At 40.6% G+C, this 19,092-nt stretch overlaps 1 protein-coding gene across 4 annotated transcripts in view; it reads left to right on the forward strand.

The window, feature by feature from the left end:
* The window catches only part of VPS13C (vacuolar protein sorting 13 homolog C), a 176,898-nt gene that overhangs the window by 39,297 nt on the left and 118,509 nt on the right, over positions 1 to 19,092 (forward strand). For all 4 annotated transcript variants that reach the window (XM_029065834.1, XM_029065835.1, XM_029065837.2 and 1 more), the window contains 10 exons: positions 1,305 to 1,362; positions 3,830 to 3,957; positions 6,956 to 7,062; positions 7,539 to 7,710; positions 9,639 to 9,701; positions 13,022 to 13,154; positions 15,212 to 15,306; positions 15,517 to 15,659; positions 15,852 to 16,044; positions 18,900 to 19,014. In XM_029065834.1, coding sequence (XP_028921667.1) covers positions 1,305 to 1,362; positions 3,830 to 3,957; positions 6,956 to 7,062; positions 7,539 to 7,710; positions 9,639 to 9,701; positions 13,022 to 13,154; positions 15,212 to 15,306; positions 15,517 to 15,659; positions 15,852 to 16,044; positions 18,900 to 19,014 — 1,207 coding nt within the window. The remainder of the gene's footprint in view (positions 1 to 1,304; positions 1,363 to 3,829; positions 3,958 to 6,955; positions 7,063 to 7,538; positions 7,711 to 9,638; positions 9,702 to 13,021; positions 13,155 to 15,211; positions 15,307 to 15,516; positions 15,660 to 15,851; positions 16,045 to 18,899; positions 19,015 to 19,092) is intronic.

The following is a 19,092-nucleotide window of genomic DNA, read 5'->3' on the forward strand; positions in this document are numbered from 1 at the left end:
GTGGTGAGGAGTTTGATGCAGAAGTGGATGAACAACCACTGGAGGTTCTTGAAGAGTGTGGAAATGTGGACTGAACATTTTTGTAGAAAAATGATCCAGTGGGCAGAATGAAGTATGGACTGGAGTGCGGACAGACAGGAGCCAGGGAGGTCAGCAAGGAGTCTGTTACGGTAATCGAGATGGAATAGGATGAGTGCGTGGATTAGCGTGGTAGCAATTTAGATGGAGAGGAAAGGGTGGAGTTTAGTGATGTGAAAGTTGAACTGACAGGATTTAGTGATTGAACAACTGGGTTGAATGAGAGATAGGAGTCAAGGATAATGCAAGGTTACAGGCCTGTGAGAAGGAGGGATGATGGTTCTGTCTACAGTGATGAGAATGCCAGGGGAGGACATGGATTGGGTGGGAAGATGAGGAGTTCTGTTTTGGACATAGGAAATTTGAGGTGACAGCAGGACATCCAAGTAGAGATATTCTGAAGGCAGGAGGAAATGCGAGACTGCAGAGAGGGAGAGAGATCATATCTGGAGATGTAGATTTGGGAATCATCTGCATAGAGGAAATCCATCCTCTTAGATATAAAATCCCTGTTTTGTAGGTGAGGAAACAGAGGCACAGAGATTTAAATGACATATCTAAGTTAACTATGGCAAGCAAGTGGCATAGTTGGGAATAGAAACCAGTACTGGGTGCTTTCAGTCCATGCTGCCGTCCTATATTTTTCTGGTTATGAATCTTAAAAATTTCATTTCTTTCATTAACGCCCCCTACTCATAATAATAATGTTGGTATTTGTTAAGCGCTTACTATGTGCAGAGGACTGTTCTAAGCGCTGGGGTAGACACAGGGGAATCAGGTTGTCCCACGTGGGGCTCACAGTCTTAATCCCCATTTTACAGATGAGGGAACTGAGGCACAGAGAAGTTAAGTGACTTGCCCACAGTCACACAGCTGACAAGTGGCAGAGCTGGGATTCGAACTCATGAGCCCTGACTCCAAAGCCCGTGCTCTTTCCACTGCGCCACGCTGCTTCTTAAGACTACTCATAAGTACTCCATAAGACTATTGCATAAAGCAGGATTCCTTGCACTTGGTTCTTTTCTGTTTAGATGGTTGGGTTCAAAAGGAAGATGGGAGTGAAAGCTGTAATAGTTATCTCTGTCAATAGTTCCTACCTTTTAAACTTCATGACTGAGACATGCTTTGTTACTGTTCAGAAGATTAAAAAATATTATGTTTACCTTGGCTTCTCTTTGATTAATATCTTTAATTTGTTTTAATTTCAAATGTTATTATTTTGGTAGAGCCAACTGAAAAGTGAAATCCCGTCCAGTAGCAGTGAATCACCAAACTATCAATACAGTAAGTTTACTTCATGTCCAAGGAAGATAAATGTGGCTCTTTATTTTCATTAAGTTCTCCCCCGCACCCCCAATCAAAGAATATCTTGGGATGAAACACAGACCCCATCTTACCCTAATAATTCAATTTAATGAAGCATTTTGTTTTCTAGCTGTAAATTCAAAGAACATAAATTCTTGATTGAGGTGGAACTAATCGTCAGAGTAGATTCATTCGGTCATATTTATTTGAGCGCTTACTGTGGGCAAAGCACTGTACTAAGTGCTTGTTGTTCTCGTTACGTATTAGGGCTCATCCTAATATCTCTGTTCCTCTCTTTCCTCCTTCATTATATGTAAGAGTGAGGGAGGCGGATGCTTATATGCATATACCACGGAAGGGGAGGTGTTTGAAAGCTATGGAGCAAGTAGTGAAGGAGAAGCTAGAGAACCCAATAGGCTAGAATTTTTGGGGGTGTTTTTTCCATTCCCCTCCATTTCTGCATTTGATTCTCTCTGAGGCACTTTTATGGTGCGTCTTGAGTCCACCCCACGACAGAACTAGTTGTGCAATCCTCAAAGTGAATAGTCATTCCTCACTTCGCTTGAGTGAAACCTGGACAAAGGGGAATGTATAGATTGGGAGAAAATGAAGCCCTGGCAGGGAGGGGAGAGTGATGGTCAATAGGTTATGCAGCTCATATCTAGAGGCAGCGTGACCTAGTGGAAGAAGCATGGGCCTGAAAGTCAAAAGGACCTGGGTTCTAATCACAGCTTTTCCGGTTCCCGGCTGTCTTACCTTGGGCAAGTCGCTTAACTTCTCTGTGCCTGTTACCTCATTTGTAAAATGGGATTAAGACTGTGAGCCCCATGTGGGACAGGGTCTATCTAACCTGATTAGCTTGTATCTTCCCCAGCACTTAGTACAGTATCTGGCACACAGTAAGCACTTATCAAATACTATAAAAAAAGTATCCTTAGAGAGTTCATAGAGTTAGCCATTTCATAATCACAGGTTTAAGTAATGAAATTGATCTTTTTGACTCAGTTGAGATTTTTTAACTTGTAATGAATATCTTGAACTCTGCTGTCATAAGAACTATTAAAAAAAATCAAGTCTTTACTGTACTTTGTCTTTAATTTCATGCTGTCCCTTTTCAACGCTTTAAAAAACTACAGGGATGGTAATAAAAGTTTACCATCTTTGATCACCCTTGATCCTCTGTTCTCTACTCTGGACTGAGAAGTTAGGCAGCATTATGTCCATAATAATGCTTTTGTTTACTATTTTTGTTAAGACTAAAGCCTCACAAAGTTGACTTATCAGTTATTTATATTTTGAGAGGAACCAGAGATACCACCATTACTTTTTAAAAGAATATTAGTAAATTGTTGCTAAAATTCAAAATTTTGCCTAATTGTACTGATAATTAGCTGCATGTACACACCAGTTCTCTTCTAATATAGGGACTGAATTCTTGGAAAATTGCTTTGTAGTGCTCACCTGTTATAATTATCATATTAGGTGCTTACTCTACATCATTCACTGTAGTAAAGGCTGGGGTAGATACTAGATAATCAGGTCCCACATGGGGTTCACAGTCTAAGTAGGAGGGAGAAGAGGTATTGGATCCCCATTTTGCAGATGAGGGAATCTGAGGCACAGAGAATTTAAGTGACTTGCCCAGGTCATACAGCAGGCAAGTGACAGAGCTGGAATTAGAACACAGATCCCCTAACTCTAAGGCATGTGCTCTTTCCCCAAGGCCATATCACTTCTCTTGTTCAATTCTGCATGCGTCCATGCATGCACGATTAGATCCTAGAGTCAAAGTCATCATCACTGTTCATCCCCATGATTCTATTTATTGCTATGTTCTTGTCTGTCCGTCTCCCCTGATTAGACTGTAAGCCCGTCATTGGGCAGGGACTGTCTCTATCTGTTACCAATTTGTACATTCCAAGCGCTTAGTACAGTGCTCTGCACATAGTAAGCGCTCAATAAATACTATTGAGTGAATGAATTATTAGTTCTCTAAAACAAATGTTTAAATCAGGGTACTCTTGGAGCATTAGCTATCTTGCTTCCATTTGGCTTCAGTTCATTTGTATCTCCTTTCAACACTAGCTGTTTGTTTATTTGTTCTACCGTATCTTCATCATTGTGTTAAATGTTTTAGAAATAATTTTTTTACTGCTGTTCTTGTTCAACCTACACATTTATGACTCTTCTCTCCCACCCATTTCACACATGGCTTCATTCTTGTTGTGTTCTCAGAAGGTTATTTGGTCACAGGTCACTTTGTATTTCAGAAAGTTTTTAGTGTTTCTATTTTTCATGACATATTTTTGACAAATCTAATTTCTAAATCTCAATTTTAAATAATTTACTGATTTTTTAAAAATGCTATTTACTATTTGTGCCAGGATTTCTTGAAGCGTGCTTACAAGTCCAGCAAAGTGTCTTACCAAGTTTTCTATTTTACAAGTTTTCAGGCCAATATCAGCCTCTGCAAAGCTTTACATAAACCCCCATGCAGAAATGGAGTTCAAAGATCCTAAACTCGATTGGAATATAGAAGTACAGAATATTGCCATTGAGCTGACTAAGCCTCAGGTAAGATGGCGATTTCTATTTTTAAACTGCAGATGTTTTGAAATTTGTCCTCTTATGCTCATTTAGTACGATGTTTGCCACATAGGCTCAGTAAATAGCAATGAATGAATAAATGCTGTTAATCATTTATATACAGCATGACGATGGGTGAGTTTTTGCTTTTTCCTTTAAAAGCAAAAATAATAAAACAAACTTAAGACCCACCTATTATTCTGTTCTATTTTTAGATAATGGGAAAATTTATGCACAGGGCTGAATGAAATAATTTTTGTAGTTCCCCATTTTTTAATGGTACCTTTAATCGCTTACTATGAGGCGAGCACTGTACTGAGCACTGGGGTAACAAGATAATCAGGTTGGACACAGACCCAGTCCCACATGGGGCTCACAGGGCAAGTAGGAGGAAGTAGCATTTAATCTCCATTTTTCATTTGAGCTAACTGAGGCACAGAGAAGTTGTGACTTGCCTGAGATCACAGAACAGGCAAGTGATGGAGCTGGATTAGAACCCTGGTCCTCTGACGCCCAGGCCTACGCTCTTTCTGCTAAGTCACACTTAGCATTATTCCCATTATTCATGGGTCTTGAATTGTGACTAGATGGTTTTATTCAATCAAGCAATGGTACAATGCTCTAGACTCTAAACACATTATGGGCTGGGAATGAGTCTGCTAATTCTGTGTGTTGTACTCTCCCAAACTCTTAGTATAATAATAATGTTGGTATTTGTTAAAAACTTACTATGTCCAGAGCACTGTTCTAAGCGCTGGGGTAGATATAGAGCAATCAGGATGTCCCATGTGAGGCTCACAGTTAATCCCCATTTTACAGATGAGGTAACTAAGGCACAGAGAAGTTAAGTGACTTGCCCACAGTCACACAGCTGACAAGTGGCAGAACCGGGAGTCGAACCCATGACCTCTGACTCCGAAGCCCAGGCTCTTTCCACTGAGCCACGCTACTTCCCCACAATGTTCTGCATTGTATAATGCATAGTATAATGTTCTGCACATAGTGAAGATTCAATAAATACTATTAATGGATTGCTTTTTAGACTGTTCACTGCTTCTAGACTGTAAGCTCCTTGTGGGCAGGGAAAGGGTCTCCAACTCTGTTATATTATACTCTCTGAAGCACTTGGTGTACAGTGATCTGCACACAATAAGAGTTCAATAAATGTGATTGATTGACTGCAGAATACTATGCTAAGCACTTGGAAAAGTACAATATAACAGACTTGGTAGATGCCATCTCTTCCAAAAGAAGCTTACTGGCTCCGGGAGGAGACAGATATGAAAATACATTATGGATAGGGGAAATAGTAAAGTATATGGCTATATATAGCATATATATTTGCTGTGGGGCTGGGGTGAGTATCCATAGGCTTAAGTTTTAGTAGTGTGAGCATCTGAAAATGTTAATTATTAAACTCTTTGGTCCCTAGAATGATTGTATGGGCTGGTCTTACTTGCCTGGCCTTAGCCAAAAGACTGTTATGAGTATCTTGCAAGTGGGCCTTGTTAGAGAGCAGAGGGCTGTGGCCCAGTCAACCTTGGGCAAGTCATGTAGCTTCTGTGTGCCTCAGTTGCCTCATCTGCAAAATGGGGATTTAGTGCCCTTTTTCCCTCTCCCCTTAGATTTCAAGCGCCAAATGGGGCAGATACTGGGTCTGACCTGATTACCTTGTATCTATCCCAGTGTTTACTACAGTGCTGGACACATAGTAAGCGCTTAACAAACACCACAATAGTTACTATTATTTACTCATATGGCCCCTGCACATTTGCAAATGAGAGGCTTGCTCCAACTCTGCCCTTCTATTTGCTAAGTAAAAATCCTGTTCCCACTGACAATTCTAGCTGTATAAAATTTTTTCCTGAACCCCCAGGTCTCTCTTTCTAACCCCAGAAGACTTTGTTAATAAATGAAGTAGAAGCTATTCCATAAGGGCCACCTGCCTCAACTCTTTCTTGCTCTCAAATAGTCATGTAATTTTCCTTTCTAGCTGTCTCCTATGAGGAGGTCTCCCATTTGCTCTTAAAATCTCTGAACTGTCATTTTTGTCTATGGCTTCTATCCTTTCTCAAATATTGCTCTCACCTTCCTAACATCTAATCTGCTCTCCTCCCTTTTAGGTTTTCCTCTCTACTGGCTTCTTACTGGTTGCTTTCATACTAAAAACAACCCATCATACATATCTTCCTCTTCCCATTCCTGTCAGTCTCCATCATCAGTGGGTTGAAACTTCTTGAACAGACTTTATACAATCTAGATTTTAAGCTTGTTGTAGGGAGGGAACAGGTCTTCACACTCTGTTGGATCATTCTCTTCCAAGTGCTTAGTACTATGTGGAGAGGACACAATAAGCCCTTAGTACCATTGATTAATACAGCCACTTCTTGCACTTATTCTCCCTTTTGACCCTATGCAGTCTAATCCTGAAATCGTGCTTACTGGCAAACAGCTAGTACTACCAAGGAGTATCCCGAAACCCGCATAAATTCCTGTACAGGGAATGGAGGATTTTCCTCCACCTGGGACAAACCTTGCACTGACTGTTTTGCTGGAAAAACCGTCTTAACTTTGCATGCTCGGAGTCGTATTGCTGGGCCATGTTAGGAGTGTAGGAGCAATGGCAGAATGGTTTGATGAGTAACTTTTTGGTTTATTCGATGCAGCTTTCTGGGATAATTTGAAACCTGCCCAACTCAAAGGGTATATTTACTTTTTGATCTGGAGAGAAATTAGTGTCAGTAGCAGAGAAAGCTGTATCAATCAGTGCTATTTATTGAGTGCTTATTGTGTGTGGAGCTCTGTACTAAGTGCTTGGGAAAGTACAGTAAAGTTGGTGGATGTGATTCCTGGGTGAAATGGAGTCTATGGTATTGTGTGCCATAGATTGATTTGGAGACCGTGGTTCCTTGCTGGAGGGAAGCATAAAATTCAGTGCCTATCAATACATTTTAAAACAAGATTCAACTGTGTTTTATTTGAATAGTATCTCAGCATGATTGACCTTTTGGAGTCAGTGGATTGTATGGTTAGGAATGCACCGTATAGGAAATACCGACCTTGTTTACCACTACGGACAAATGTACGACAATGGTAAGTTTAATTTTTTCTTATTTGTCATTCTAAAGAATAAAATGAGTTTTTTTTTAAAAAAAAAACAAGCATAGTGTTATATTTCATAAATTCAAGTCAGCTTTTATTTTAATTTGTCACAAAACCTGCTTGAGCATACATTTCTCCAGAATAGACATTACATACTGTGATGATGCATAATTTTTTGTAATGTCAGATAAAGACACTGTTCACTTTGTTCCCATGATCCAAATTAGTGTCCCAGGATTTATATGCAATAGACATTGTAATGCTTTGCCCTAGGATTAATTTTCCTCTGAAAAGTTTTTTTTGTGCAGCGTGATATTTCAATATCTAAGACATCATTTAATTCTGAGTTAACAATGACTCAGTAGTGAAAATATATTTTATGTGAAATCTCCTGCATATTCTTTGTACAATGCCTCAATTTAAATATTTGTGCCTTAATATTAGAATGTATACTATTTTATTTTTAGGTGGAAATATGCAATTGATTCTATTCTTGAAGTTCACATCAGAAGATATACTCACATGTGGTCATGGAGTAACATAAAAAAGCACAGACAGTTTTTGAAGCGTTATAAAAATGTATACAAAAGCAAACTGACCCAGAGTAAAATCTCAGAGGAAGTGCAGAAACAAGTTCAGGTATTCCCTACTTTTATTAGCAGTAGGCTTTATTTTCCTTATTCATTAATTGATGTTTTTGTTTAATGACCAGTACTACTGAAAAGGTGTATCTCTCTGAGCTGATGAACCCCAATATAAATAAGTAATTAATATAAAAAGGATAGATTACCCACTGAACTTGTTTAATAATTAATATTTTCCCATTATAAATGTCTTAAATGTACATACCCCAGAGTTAAAATTTGGGCTTTTTAAAAATAGTACTTGCTAACTACTTACTACATGCCAGGTATTGTACTAAGTGCTAAGACACATTTTATTATTATTATTATTGTTGTTGTCATATTTAGGTGGTTATGTGTCAAGCAGTTTTCTAAGTGCTGGAGTAGATTCAAGAAAATCAGCTTGGTTACAGTTCCTGTCCTACATGGGACTCACAGTATTAAGTAGAAAAGAGTAGGATTTAAGTCCCATTTTACATTTGAGGAAACTGAGGCACAGAGAACTTAAGTGGCTTGCCCAAGGTCACACAGCAAGCAATTGGTAGAGGCAGAATTAGAAACCAGGTCCTTGGTATGTGCACTGCCCCCCCCACCCAAGGCATGTACTCTTTTCACTTGACCGTACTGCTTTCTGTGCTTCATATTAGGGGAAAAATAGTCTGTTTTTCGTGCAGCTGTATTTTGAATATCAAAGCTATCGTGATATGCGGTGATTATAATATAGCTCATCTTTACTCTTGGTCTAATGGGAGTAGCACTACTCTGGGAATCAGGCTCCTTGGGTTCTAGCTCAGATTCTTCCTCTAGCTGGCTAATGTGGCTGAAGACCACACACGCAGTTAACAGTGTGCTGCACAACTCCTTGCCTACTTGCTCATTGCACTCAGTACCTCTGTCCCCAGCATAAACATGACCGACAGGAATGAGAGAGGGCAAGTAGTGCTATGTAAGATACTAGCACCGTAGCCAGTTCCTCAGTGCATGTCACTGGTCCTGAAATCTCAGGGTCGAGGTTGATTTGGTGGTTTTGGTGGTAGCCCATTGTTGGGTAGGGATTGTCTCTATCTGTTGCCAAATTGTACTTTCCAAGTGCTTAGTACAGTGCTCTGCACACAGTAAGCGCTCAGTAAATATGATTGAATGAATGCCACTCCATCCCATTCATGACTGAAAAGTTATTTGCCTAAGATTGTTCTGATCATGGCAAATGTTTGGAATCCTAATTCACTTGACCAAATCTTGATAAAATTCTTGGCGCATTGATCATCTTTTAGATGTCTTGAATCATTTTCTTTTTCAAATGTTTTGCCTTCCAGCACGTAGTTCAATGCCTGGCACATAGTAAGCGCTTAACTGCCATAATTGTGATTGTTATTGGTTCAGAGTTATAAATACGTGGAACAAAAGTTGGAAAAGGAGTATGGGGAGGAACACTACTCTGGGAATTGGGCTCCTTGGCTTCTAGCTCAAATTCTTCCTCTAGCTGGCTAATGTGGCTGAAGATCACACATGCAGTTAGCAGTGCGCTGCACAACTGCCTGTCTACTTGTTCGTTGCACTCTGTACCCCTGTACCCAGCATAAACATGACCGACAGGAACAAGAGGGGGCAAGTGGTGCTTTGTAAGCTAATAAAATCAATGGCCAGCTGAGAGGATGGGGAAAGCCTTTAGGACAAGAATAGCAGAGCCTTACCAAATATTGTGATTTCAGAATGTATATGCAAGACTTCCTTTGCTTCCAATGACAATTTGACTGAAAATATTTTTCTCAAATGGAATTTAGTGGGAATTTTCCCCTTAAAGTCTTTAAAAGGAGAGCTGTATGCACTGGGGTCCTTGGAGAAGAAATGCTACATGATAGAAAAAGTTGCCAAGATTACTCTTTCAAATACTTATTTAGGAGTTGTTTCTGTTTTTCAAAAACTTCTCTTTTTTCTTTGCAGGACTTGGAGAAGACTCTTGACCTTTTCAATATAATTTTAGCAAGACAACAAGCACAAGCTGAAGTATTTGCTGGTTTTATATTTTTCAATTTATTAGTATCTGTTTAAAGATGGAATTCATTAGTGATGCAAATTTTTATATTTTAAGACTATCTGAATCTTATTATATACCTTTGAGATGGAAATTGTTGAATATTAAAGCCTAATTTGTATTTGTCATTTTCACCCTTTTATAGGACATGAAATTTTAAAAAATATTCATATGGTACATTTTAAATGTGTTAACATGAAAAATGAACATAACATTTTCAACTACTTGAAAAACATAAGGTCTTCATTATAAAGGTTATGGGATGTGAGAAAAATGTTTTAATTTATAAAACAGCATGTATCCTAAAATATTAATAATGCAACCAAATAGGCCTCCATTTAGATGAAATAGTGACACTATGAACAGAAGAGAGATTTATAGAATATAATAATTTCTGATTAATTCCACTTAAAAGCAGCTTCATCATTTTTAATGCCTGAAGTAATAGCTTTAAGCTTTAGATATGCTCCCTCTAAATTTTAGGTCAGTGGAGAGCTGTAAACGGGATATGGCATTCAAAAACTTTCCTAACAGTGATCTTCCAGGGAATACTTGGTACTTATCAGCGTCTTGGAAATTAAAAAGAGTATTTTTCCTAATCCCTGGATAGGTTAGGCCCTGCCAACTATAGGTGTCATCTAAAACACCGCATCTTGGCCCTTGCACCTTACTACTGTTCTGGTGAATTCTGTTAAGCCGGCAGTGGTTTCACTGAAGCAGTGCAGAGTTCACACTCCCCGGGACATTCCCAGCCAAGAGCTGTCAATTGGGCCAATTCCTGTGAACATCAGGAAGTGCATGCCAGCCCACAATCTCTGGTCAAAAACTTCTCATCGGAGCTGAAATAATTGATTTTTCTCTGGTGGAGAATTATTCAAGCAGAGTTCACTTAATACCAGAAACCTTTCAGTGGAAACTGTTGGGAATGTGTATACTAACTCTGTTATACTGTTATATTGTACTCTCCCAAGCACTTAGTATAGTGCTCTGCACACAGTAAGTGCTCAATAAATACAATTGATTGATTTGAGTTGTGACTCCAAGATGTGGCTTGGATTTCTTTTGAAATGAATGTTGGGTATTGTCTGTGCCTCAAATTAAAAATCAGATGGCTAAAACAGAGTTTTTTTCATCTACCCTATTCAGTTTCTATTAGTATAGTTACTGGAGAGGTGTTTAGACATGACACCTAAGCTTTCAGGGTAGTGTATGATTGGGCCCAATGCAGATAATTGATGTAGATAAACTGGCTCTGAGAAGCAGCTTGGCTTAGTGGATAGAGCAAGGGCCTGGGAGTCAGAAGGACCTGGGTTCTTATTCCAGTTCCACCACATGTCTGCTTGTGACCCTGGTCAAGTCACTTCACTTCTTTGGGCCTCAGTTACCTCATCTGTAAAAATGGGGATAAGAGCTTGAGGCCCATGTGGGACAGGGACTGTGTCCAACCTGATTAACTTGTATTTACCCCAGTGCTTGGCACTGAGTAAATGCTTAACAAATACCATAATTATTGTTACTATTCTTGTTATTAACTTAGCTGCAGGCCTCTGACTCACTGTAACCAATCAGGAGCTAGCCCCAGCTCCTTAATTTAGGTCCAGGTGTTTTGGGCTAGCTGAATAACATCCCTGGGAGTGTCATCAGTTATTCATATTTATTGATCCCCTGATGTGTGCAGAGCACTGCATTAAATGCTGGGGAGAGTACAATGCAATTTGAAGGTACAGTTCTAGCCCTCAAGAAGTTTAAAATCTAGTGGATGAGACAGACATAAAATGTTGTAGATAGAAAAGAGAATGAAGAGATGGCTATATGGAGACATGCAAATATAATAGATTAGGTGAGTCTGTATGTCCAGATGTGTTATTGGTGATCGTGAGCGCATGAGTGTGAAAATGGAGCAAAAGTGCTGAAGTAGCAGGAGGAAGTGACTTGGGGAGAAGAAAAATCCATCAGGGAAGGTCTCCTGGAAGAGGTGGGATTTCAGAAGGGCTTTGAAGGTAAGCTGAGGTCTGGCAAATTTGGAGGGGGAGGGAGTTCCAAATAGGAGAGAAGGCATGAACAAAGTATTGGAGGTGGGAGTGTTAGGAGATTCAGTGAGCAGGTGTACCTGAGGGGAAATGGAGTGGGTAAGCTTAATGGGAGTGGGTGAAGAGAATGGGTAAGAGGGAAAAAAGCTGATCGGGTGCCTTAAAGCTGGCTAATGATCAGAAGTGTTTGCTCGACTCCGAGAGGAATGGTTAATCAAATAGTTTTGAGGGCAGATACGTAGGCTAAGTGGAATTTTAAAAACAAACTGTAGTGAAATATGGACTGGAGAGGGGAGAGACTGGAGTCAGGGAGATCAGCAAAGAGGCTGATACAGTGGTCTCTTTGCAAAAGGATGAACCACCTGAACCAGGTGGTGGCTGTTTGGATGGAGAGAAAGGGAAGAATCCAGGAAATGTTACGGAGGAAAAATTGATGTGGAGTTTAAAATGCAAAAATTCAGTGATATTACCAAGGTTGCAGGCTTCAGAGCCTGGGAAGGTAATAGTGTTGTCAACTGTGATGGGTAAATTAGATGAAGGAAGAGAAGATGAGGATAGAGGTAGTGGTGAGATGTCCAGGTGGAGATTTTCTTCAGTAACTATTGCACTTGGTTGTCCTCAAAAAGCAACAGATTTCCTCAGGAGTCAACCTGAAGCCTCTAAAGGAGCTGCTGGAAAAAGCCATTTAAACATTTGGTTTGAGGCTTAAGTAAGGAAACTAGGCCATATCTATGGAGTTGGCATTGGGGACCAGGGGCTTTAACTTATAGGTACCTCATAAATGATTACTGTTAATTGGAGTTTTGAGTTTGGGGAGTTGGATAATTGAGATTTGACCTATATTAATTCATCCAGAGTTCACTTTGAGGGGGGAAAAAGAGGAGAAAAGTGCCTTGGAACAGATAAAGTAAAATATATTGGGCTCACTCATTATTGTAACTAAAAAATCAAAGGTCCCTGAAGGTCAGTGAATAAAATGGAGCATGAATTAATTGTACCAAATTTAACATGAAAGCAGGGGAAAGACCTGCTGGATTAATCATTAAAATTTCCCAGCTATGATTTCCAGGAATTAGAGCTAGTTTCCCTTTGGAATTTCATAGGAATTGTTGTCTAGGTAAGTAAAGTATATACTGAACATTTGCTTCTCAGTACGAGAAAGAGGTTCTATTATTTATCTCCACTTGAAAGTCTAGTAATGAACATTTTGTTTTAAGAAAGTGAAAAGCCTTTTTTATTTTCTTTTTTGGTATTTTTTTTAGGTAATCCGGTCAGGGCAGAAACTGAGAAAAAAATCTGATGCAGGAGAGAAACGAAGTGGAGGCTGGTTTAGTGGGTTCTGGGGTAAGAAAGAGTCTAAGAAGAAAGATGATGAAGAATCTTCACTACCTGAAAGTAAGTTCTGTCTAAATTAAATGACTTCATTTAAATGTGGGTGAAAACTTTAGTGGAATAGGGGAAGTGGTGTTAGAGAGTTCCAGGCTTGTGGAACAGTGTAAGCAAAGAGTTGGCAACAGGGGACTCAAGAATATGGTACAATTAGAGAAAGTGATATTGAGAGGAGCCAAGAGAAAGAGCTAGGGAGTGGCAAATGAAGAGACTTGATATGAAAGATGGAGAGCCTTGAAGCTAATGGGAAGATGTTTCTTCTTGTTGTGGAGTGAGATGGGTAGTCATTGGAGGTATTTGAAGAGTGAAATGATGCTTTGTAAAGACAATCCAAGCAGCAGTGAGGTGTGTAGGTGGTAAGAGGCTGGAAGCTGGTAGATCCGTGAGAAGGCTGGAACAGTAGTTTACCAGCGATATGACGAGAGTTTAAACCAGGTGGTGACTGGTTGGAGAGAAAGGAACGGGGCCAACTTAGGACGGTAAAGAAACTATGCTGCCACCTGACCCTTTCCAAGATGGCAGCCGTATGGGACGTTTCCAAATGGTGGCCAAACCAGACAGTAAAATGCTGGTGTCTGTATCATCACGAGGAAGCAGGCTGCCACCAAAGCCTCCACGCAGTTACAGAGTTCCTGCTTTCCCCTCCTGTCAGCTATCAGGTTGGGAAGATTTTTTAGTCCTGAATGGAGTGGGACTCTGCAGGAACTATGCCAAGGGAGTGGGGGAATGGTTAAGGAGGCAGCGGACCAGTGTCATGAGGGGGATATGGAAGAAGTGATGGCTCCTGGTGCATAGCAGCAGATCCAGATCGGTATGGAGGTAGTTATTTCAGAGCTCTCTGCTGCTGCTGTCTCACAGGGATCCGAGGCCTTGCAGCCAAAGGAATCAATGCTCTATTAAGGATCTATTAAGATGCTTTCCTGGCCAGTGGACTTTGTCTCTCTCTAGCATATAGCACACGGACCTGGGAATCAGAAGGACCTGGATTCTAATTCCGGCTCTGCCACTTATCTGCTGTGTGACCTTGGGCAAGTCACTCTGGATTTCAGTTACCTCACCTGTAAAATGGGGATTAAGACTGTGAGCCCCATGTGGGACAGGGTCTGTGTTCAACCTGAATAGTTTGTATCTACCCCAGCACTTAGAACCATGCTCGACACATAGTGTTAACAAATACCATTATTATTAAAAAATGCAGGCCGCCCTGGGGCAGCTGAGGAATCCTCTTCTGCCCAGTGCATATGGCATAATTAAGTTACACTCTGGCTCTGTGCTTGGTATGATGTGATTGTTTTATGTCAAGTTGGGGTGGCAGTTTGGGCTTTTACCTCAGATGGTCGTAAAGCTGAAGCTGATCCTGGAGAGGTGTGGATCTAGAAGTTGATTTGAAAGAATTGGCGAGATTTAGCAGTTGATTAAAATTAGGAGGCGAAAAACCCAGGGCAATTGAAGATGACTCTTTTTCCAGAACAGTATGAGCCAGGTTTGCCAAATACTTCATCCAGATATCATAACTGAATTAAATACTGTGGAATAGAATAAGTGTTCAGGTTTTCATTTTATTCTTACCTTAGTCACGGCCTTGTAAATTGAACAGTGAAAGATACATTAGTGGTGTTTATGGTTTGAGGAAATTTAGTGTAATGAGAGGAGTAAATGGGTTGTCTGTTGCCTTGATAAGTGAGTGTTGACACTCACAGAATAGGCACTTATGCTGGGAGTCACTTATCGCATTAAGTCTTCACTGTACACAGTATCTTAAGTTTACTGACTTTCCTGTAGAATTCTAAACATCTTATTTAATATGCCTTGAGTTCCTTTGAAATTTTCTTTATATTTGCATAGGGACTAGCTTTTTGGGGAAGACAGGTAGTAGCTTTAATATTGATATTTCTGCAATAGCCAGAAAACAACATTAATGTTCATTACATTGTCTGTTGTGACTGACTTTTTGAATTATATTTAGTTTATTCAATAAAAATTTAAAATAATTTTTTTTCAGAAAAAGTAAACTGATTCCTTCACACTTTTTATAACCTGAGAATGTACTTTTTTTTTTCCAGCAATTGATGACCTTATGACTCCTGAGGAAAAGGCAAAACTCTTCACTGCCATTGGGTATAGTGATACCACGCACAATCTAACTTTACCTAAAAAGGTAAACATTCTGATTATGAACCACAAAATATATCCTTTTATGTAATTAGTGAATTTGCCTAATGAACATTCTACATAGATTTGAGTTTCAAATTTTCTATTAAGAATATATTTAGACCCCCCCCCCCCACTTCACTGCTGTATGTGGAATTTATTAGCTAAATTCCTTCAAATGAGCACTGATATAAATGTTTCTTTCCCTTCTGTCTAGTATGTTGCCTACATAATGACACTGAAGCTCTTAAGAACCTCAGTTACTATCAGGGAAGACAGGAATGTTCCAGAGATACTTAAAGTGCAAATAATCGGCTTGAGTACTCAGGTTTCTCAGAGACCAGGAGCACAGGCACTCAGGTAACTTTTAAAAATAACACCACCTCATTAAAAATAGTGTATTTTTTTTTAATTTAAGGAAACCACTTGATAATTGACCTGTGGAAATCCTTCTTTGCAGTAACATAACCTTTAAGTTATTTTGCACCTAAATCAGTTTTACCCCCAGCTAATTGAAATATTAACTTGGCTTTTATATTGATTTGTTTGTAGGTTAGAGGCAAAATTAGAACATTGGTATGTAACGGGTCTGAAACAGCAAAGCATCGTTCCCAATCTTGTAGCTTCAATTGGGGATTCCAAATCATCCCTGCTTGAAATTGAATTTGAGACCAACCCGGAAGATAGCCCTGCCGACCAAACTCTGATTGTTCAATCTCAGCCTGTGGAGATTATCTATGATGCTGTAAGTACATGAAAAATAAAACTGGAACAGCTTTAGTTTTTCTAGTACTTCAGTTTTTTTGTCTTTCCTGCTCCCTTGCTCATTCTCACTTTGAGTTAAGGTTTGTGCTCTGGTTAACAATAATAATAATAATAATAATTATGGTACTTGTTAAATGCTTATTATGTGCGAAGCACTGTTCTGTGGTTGTGGTCTAGATTCTGTTTAGAGTAGACATGGGCACTCCAGCTCAGGAGCGAGATGGCAGAGTCTTGCCAAGTACCTTGAACAAGTAAAAGTTAAAGCTCTCCTCCAGTCAAGACATTCGAGAGGCCGTAGGGGTGTTTGTTCAGGATTTAATTGAAACCCTGAGTAGATTTTGGGCAGCTAGGAAGTTTTCGACGAACACTTTTGAAAGGGGAGTCATAGAAACAATATTATCAGGTCTTAATTACTTCCTGGTAAACCTGTCAGTCCAAATTTCCCCACTCCTCAAAAACCTAGTGTTTGCCCTCCTATCTCCACATCAAACAGAAACTCCTAAAATTGGTTGAAAGCACTCAGTCAGCTCTCTCCTTCCTACCATACCTTGCTGGTTTCCTACTGCATGCATTTAGCTCACTTCACTCCTCCAAAACCAACATACTCACTGTATCTCCATCTTGCCTATTCTGCCACTGACTCCATGGGTTAGCTTGGTACCCACTCTGCTTACAGTAGCACTAAACTGTGTATCCCATCCTCTTTATCCATCCCCCTTCATATCTGATAGTCCATACTTTCCCCACCTTCAAAACCATCCCCAAATCATGTCTTTTCCAACAGATGTCCTTTTTTCCCCCACCTACCCTTCCCTCTGTGTAATGTTGGTATTTGTTAAGTGCTTACTATGTGCAGAGCACTGTTCTAAGTGCTGGGGTAGACACAGGGGAATCAGGTTGTCCCACGTGGGGCTCACAGTCTTAATCCCCATTTTACAGATGAGGTAACTGAGGCACCGAGAAGTTAAGTGACTTGCCCACAGTCACACAGCTGACAAGTGGCAGAGCTGGGATTTGAACTCATGACCCCTGACTCCAAAGCCCATGCTCTTTCCACTGAGCCACACTGCTTCTCACCCTATACACTTGTCTATGTACCCCTTAAGCACTTTGATACTCACCTTAGCCACCCAGCAGTTATTTACATATCCTTTTATCCAGAAATCAGTGGTATTTATTGTGTGCTTCCTGTGTGCAGAGAACTGTAAGTCTTGGTAGTCACATGTTGGTGGAACGGCTCCATGTGCTGCACTGTACTGGAAAAGTGTCTTGTTGTTTGTATGCAAGCATTTGCTTGAAGCAGTTTGGCGTAATGGCTAGAACTTGGGCCTGAAAGTCAGAAGGCCCAGGGTTTTAATCCTTGATCCACTGCATGTCTGCTGTGTGACCTTGGGCAAATCACTTAAATTCTCTGTGCCTCAGTTATCTCATCTGTAAAATAATGTTGGTATTTGTTAAGCGCTTACTATGTGCCGAGCACTGTTCTAAGCGCTGGGGTAGACACAGGGGAATCAGGTTGTCCCACGTGGGGCTCACAGTCTTAATCCCCATTTTACAGATGAGGTAACTGAGGCACCGAGAAGTTAAGTGACTTGCCCAAAGTCACACAGCTGACAAGTGGTAGAGCCGGGGTTCGAACCCATGACCTCTGACTCCAAAGCCCGTGCTCTTTCCAGTGAGCCACGCTGCAAAATGGAGATTAAGACTATGAACCTTATTCAGTAATATTTACTGAGCGCTTACTACGCGCAGGGCACCGTACTAAGCACTTGGAATGTACAATTCGGCAACAGATAGAGACAATCCCTGCCCATCGACGGACTTACAGTCTAATTGGGGGAGACAGACAAAAACAAGACAGCTTAATTGCGATAAATAGAATCAAGAGGATGTATACCTCATTAACAAAATAAATAGGGTAATAAAATAAATAGGGTAATAAAAATATGTACAAATGAGCACCGTGCTGAGGGGAGGGAAAGGGAGAGGGAGAGGAGCAGCGGGGAAGGGGGCTTAGCTGAGGAGAGGTGAAGGGGGTGGGTAGAGAGGCAGCAGAGGGAGCAGAGGGAAAAGGGGAAGCTCAGTCTGGGAAGGCCTCTTGAAGGAGGTGAGCTCTCAGTAGGGCTTTGAAGAGGGGAAGAGAGTTAGGTGAGGGGGGAGGACATTCCAGGACAGCGGGAGGACGTGGGCCAAGGGTCGATGGGATAGGCGTGAACGGGGTCAGTGAGGAGGTGGGCAGCAGAGGAGCGGAGCTTGTGGGGTGGACAGTAGAAAGAGAGAAGGGAGGAGAGGTAGGAGGGGGCAAGGTGATGGAGAGCCTTGAAGCCCAGAGTGAGAAGTTTTTGTTTCGTGCGGAGGTTGATAGGCAACCACTGGAAGATTCTAAGGAGGGGAGTGACATGCCCAGAGTGTTTTTGCAGGAAGATGATGTGGACAGCAGAATGAAGAATAGACTGGAGTAGGGAGAGACAGGAGGAAGGGAGATCAGGGAAAAGGCTGACACAATAATCAAGCTGGGATTGTGCTCTCCCAAGCACTTAGTACAGTGCTCTGCACACAGGAAGCACTGAATAAATGGGATTGTTTTTTTATGGAAAGTTAAGCTTCTGACTGTGGTAACAAGTCTGTTTCTAGAAAAAGAAGAAAATGGCTAAAATGCCTGCTAGCTGTTGAAACAGCACAAGGTTATTTTTAGGGCTTATCGCTCCTGCTTTTGATCCCAGGTTTAGTGTAAAAAAGAGGCTGCAGTGGAGCAATATCCCACTGCATGGAGGATGATGTTACTAAAAAACCTGAAGTTTCAGCAGTGATTTTCTGTTCATTTCTATTTTACAGCAAACCATCAATGCAGTTGTGGAATTTTTCCAGTCAAGCAAGGGATTAGATCTTGAGCAGTTAACATCAGCCACACTGATGAAGTTGGAAGAAATAAAAGAGAGAACTGCTACAGGTACTGTGCCTGATGAGATAACCATCTGGAATTGAACTTGTATTTCCTCCCCATTGAGAATGTCATTCAAAAAAACAC

The sequence above is a fragment of the Ornithorhynchus anatinus genome, chromosome 5 (assembly GCF_004115215.2).
Source record: "Ornithorhynchus anatinus isolate Pmale09 chromosome 5, mOrnAna1.pri.v4, whole genome shotgun sequence".
NCBI classification, from domain to species: Eukaryota; Metazoa; Chordata; class Mammalia; order Monotremata; family Ornithorhynchidae; genus Ornithorhynchus; species Ornithorhynchus anatinus.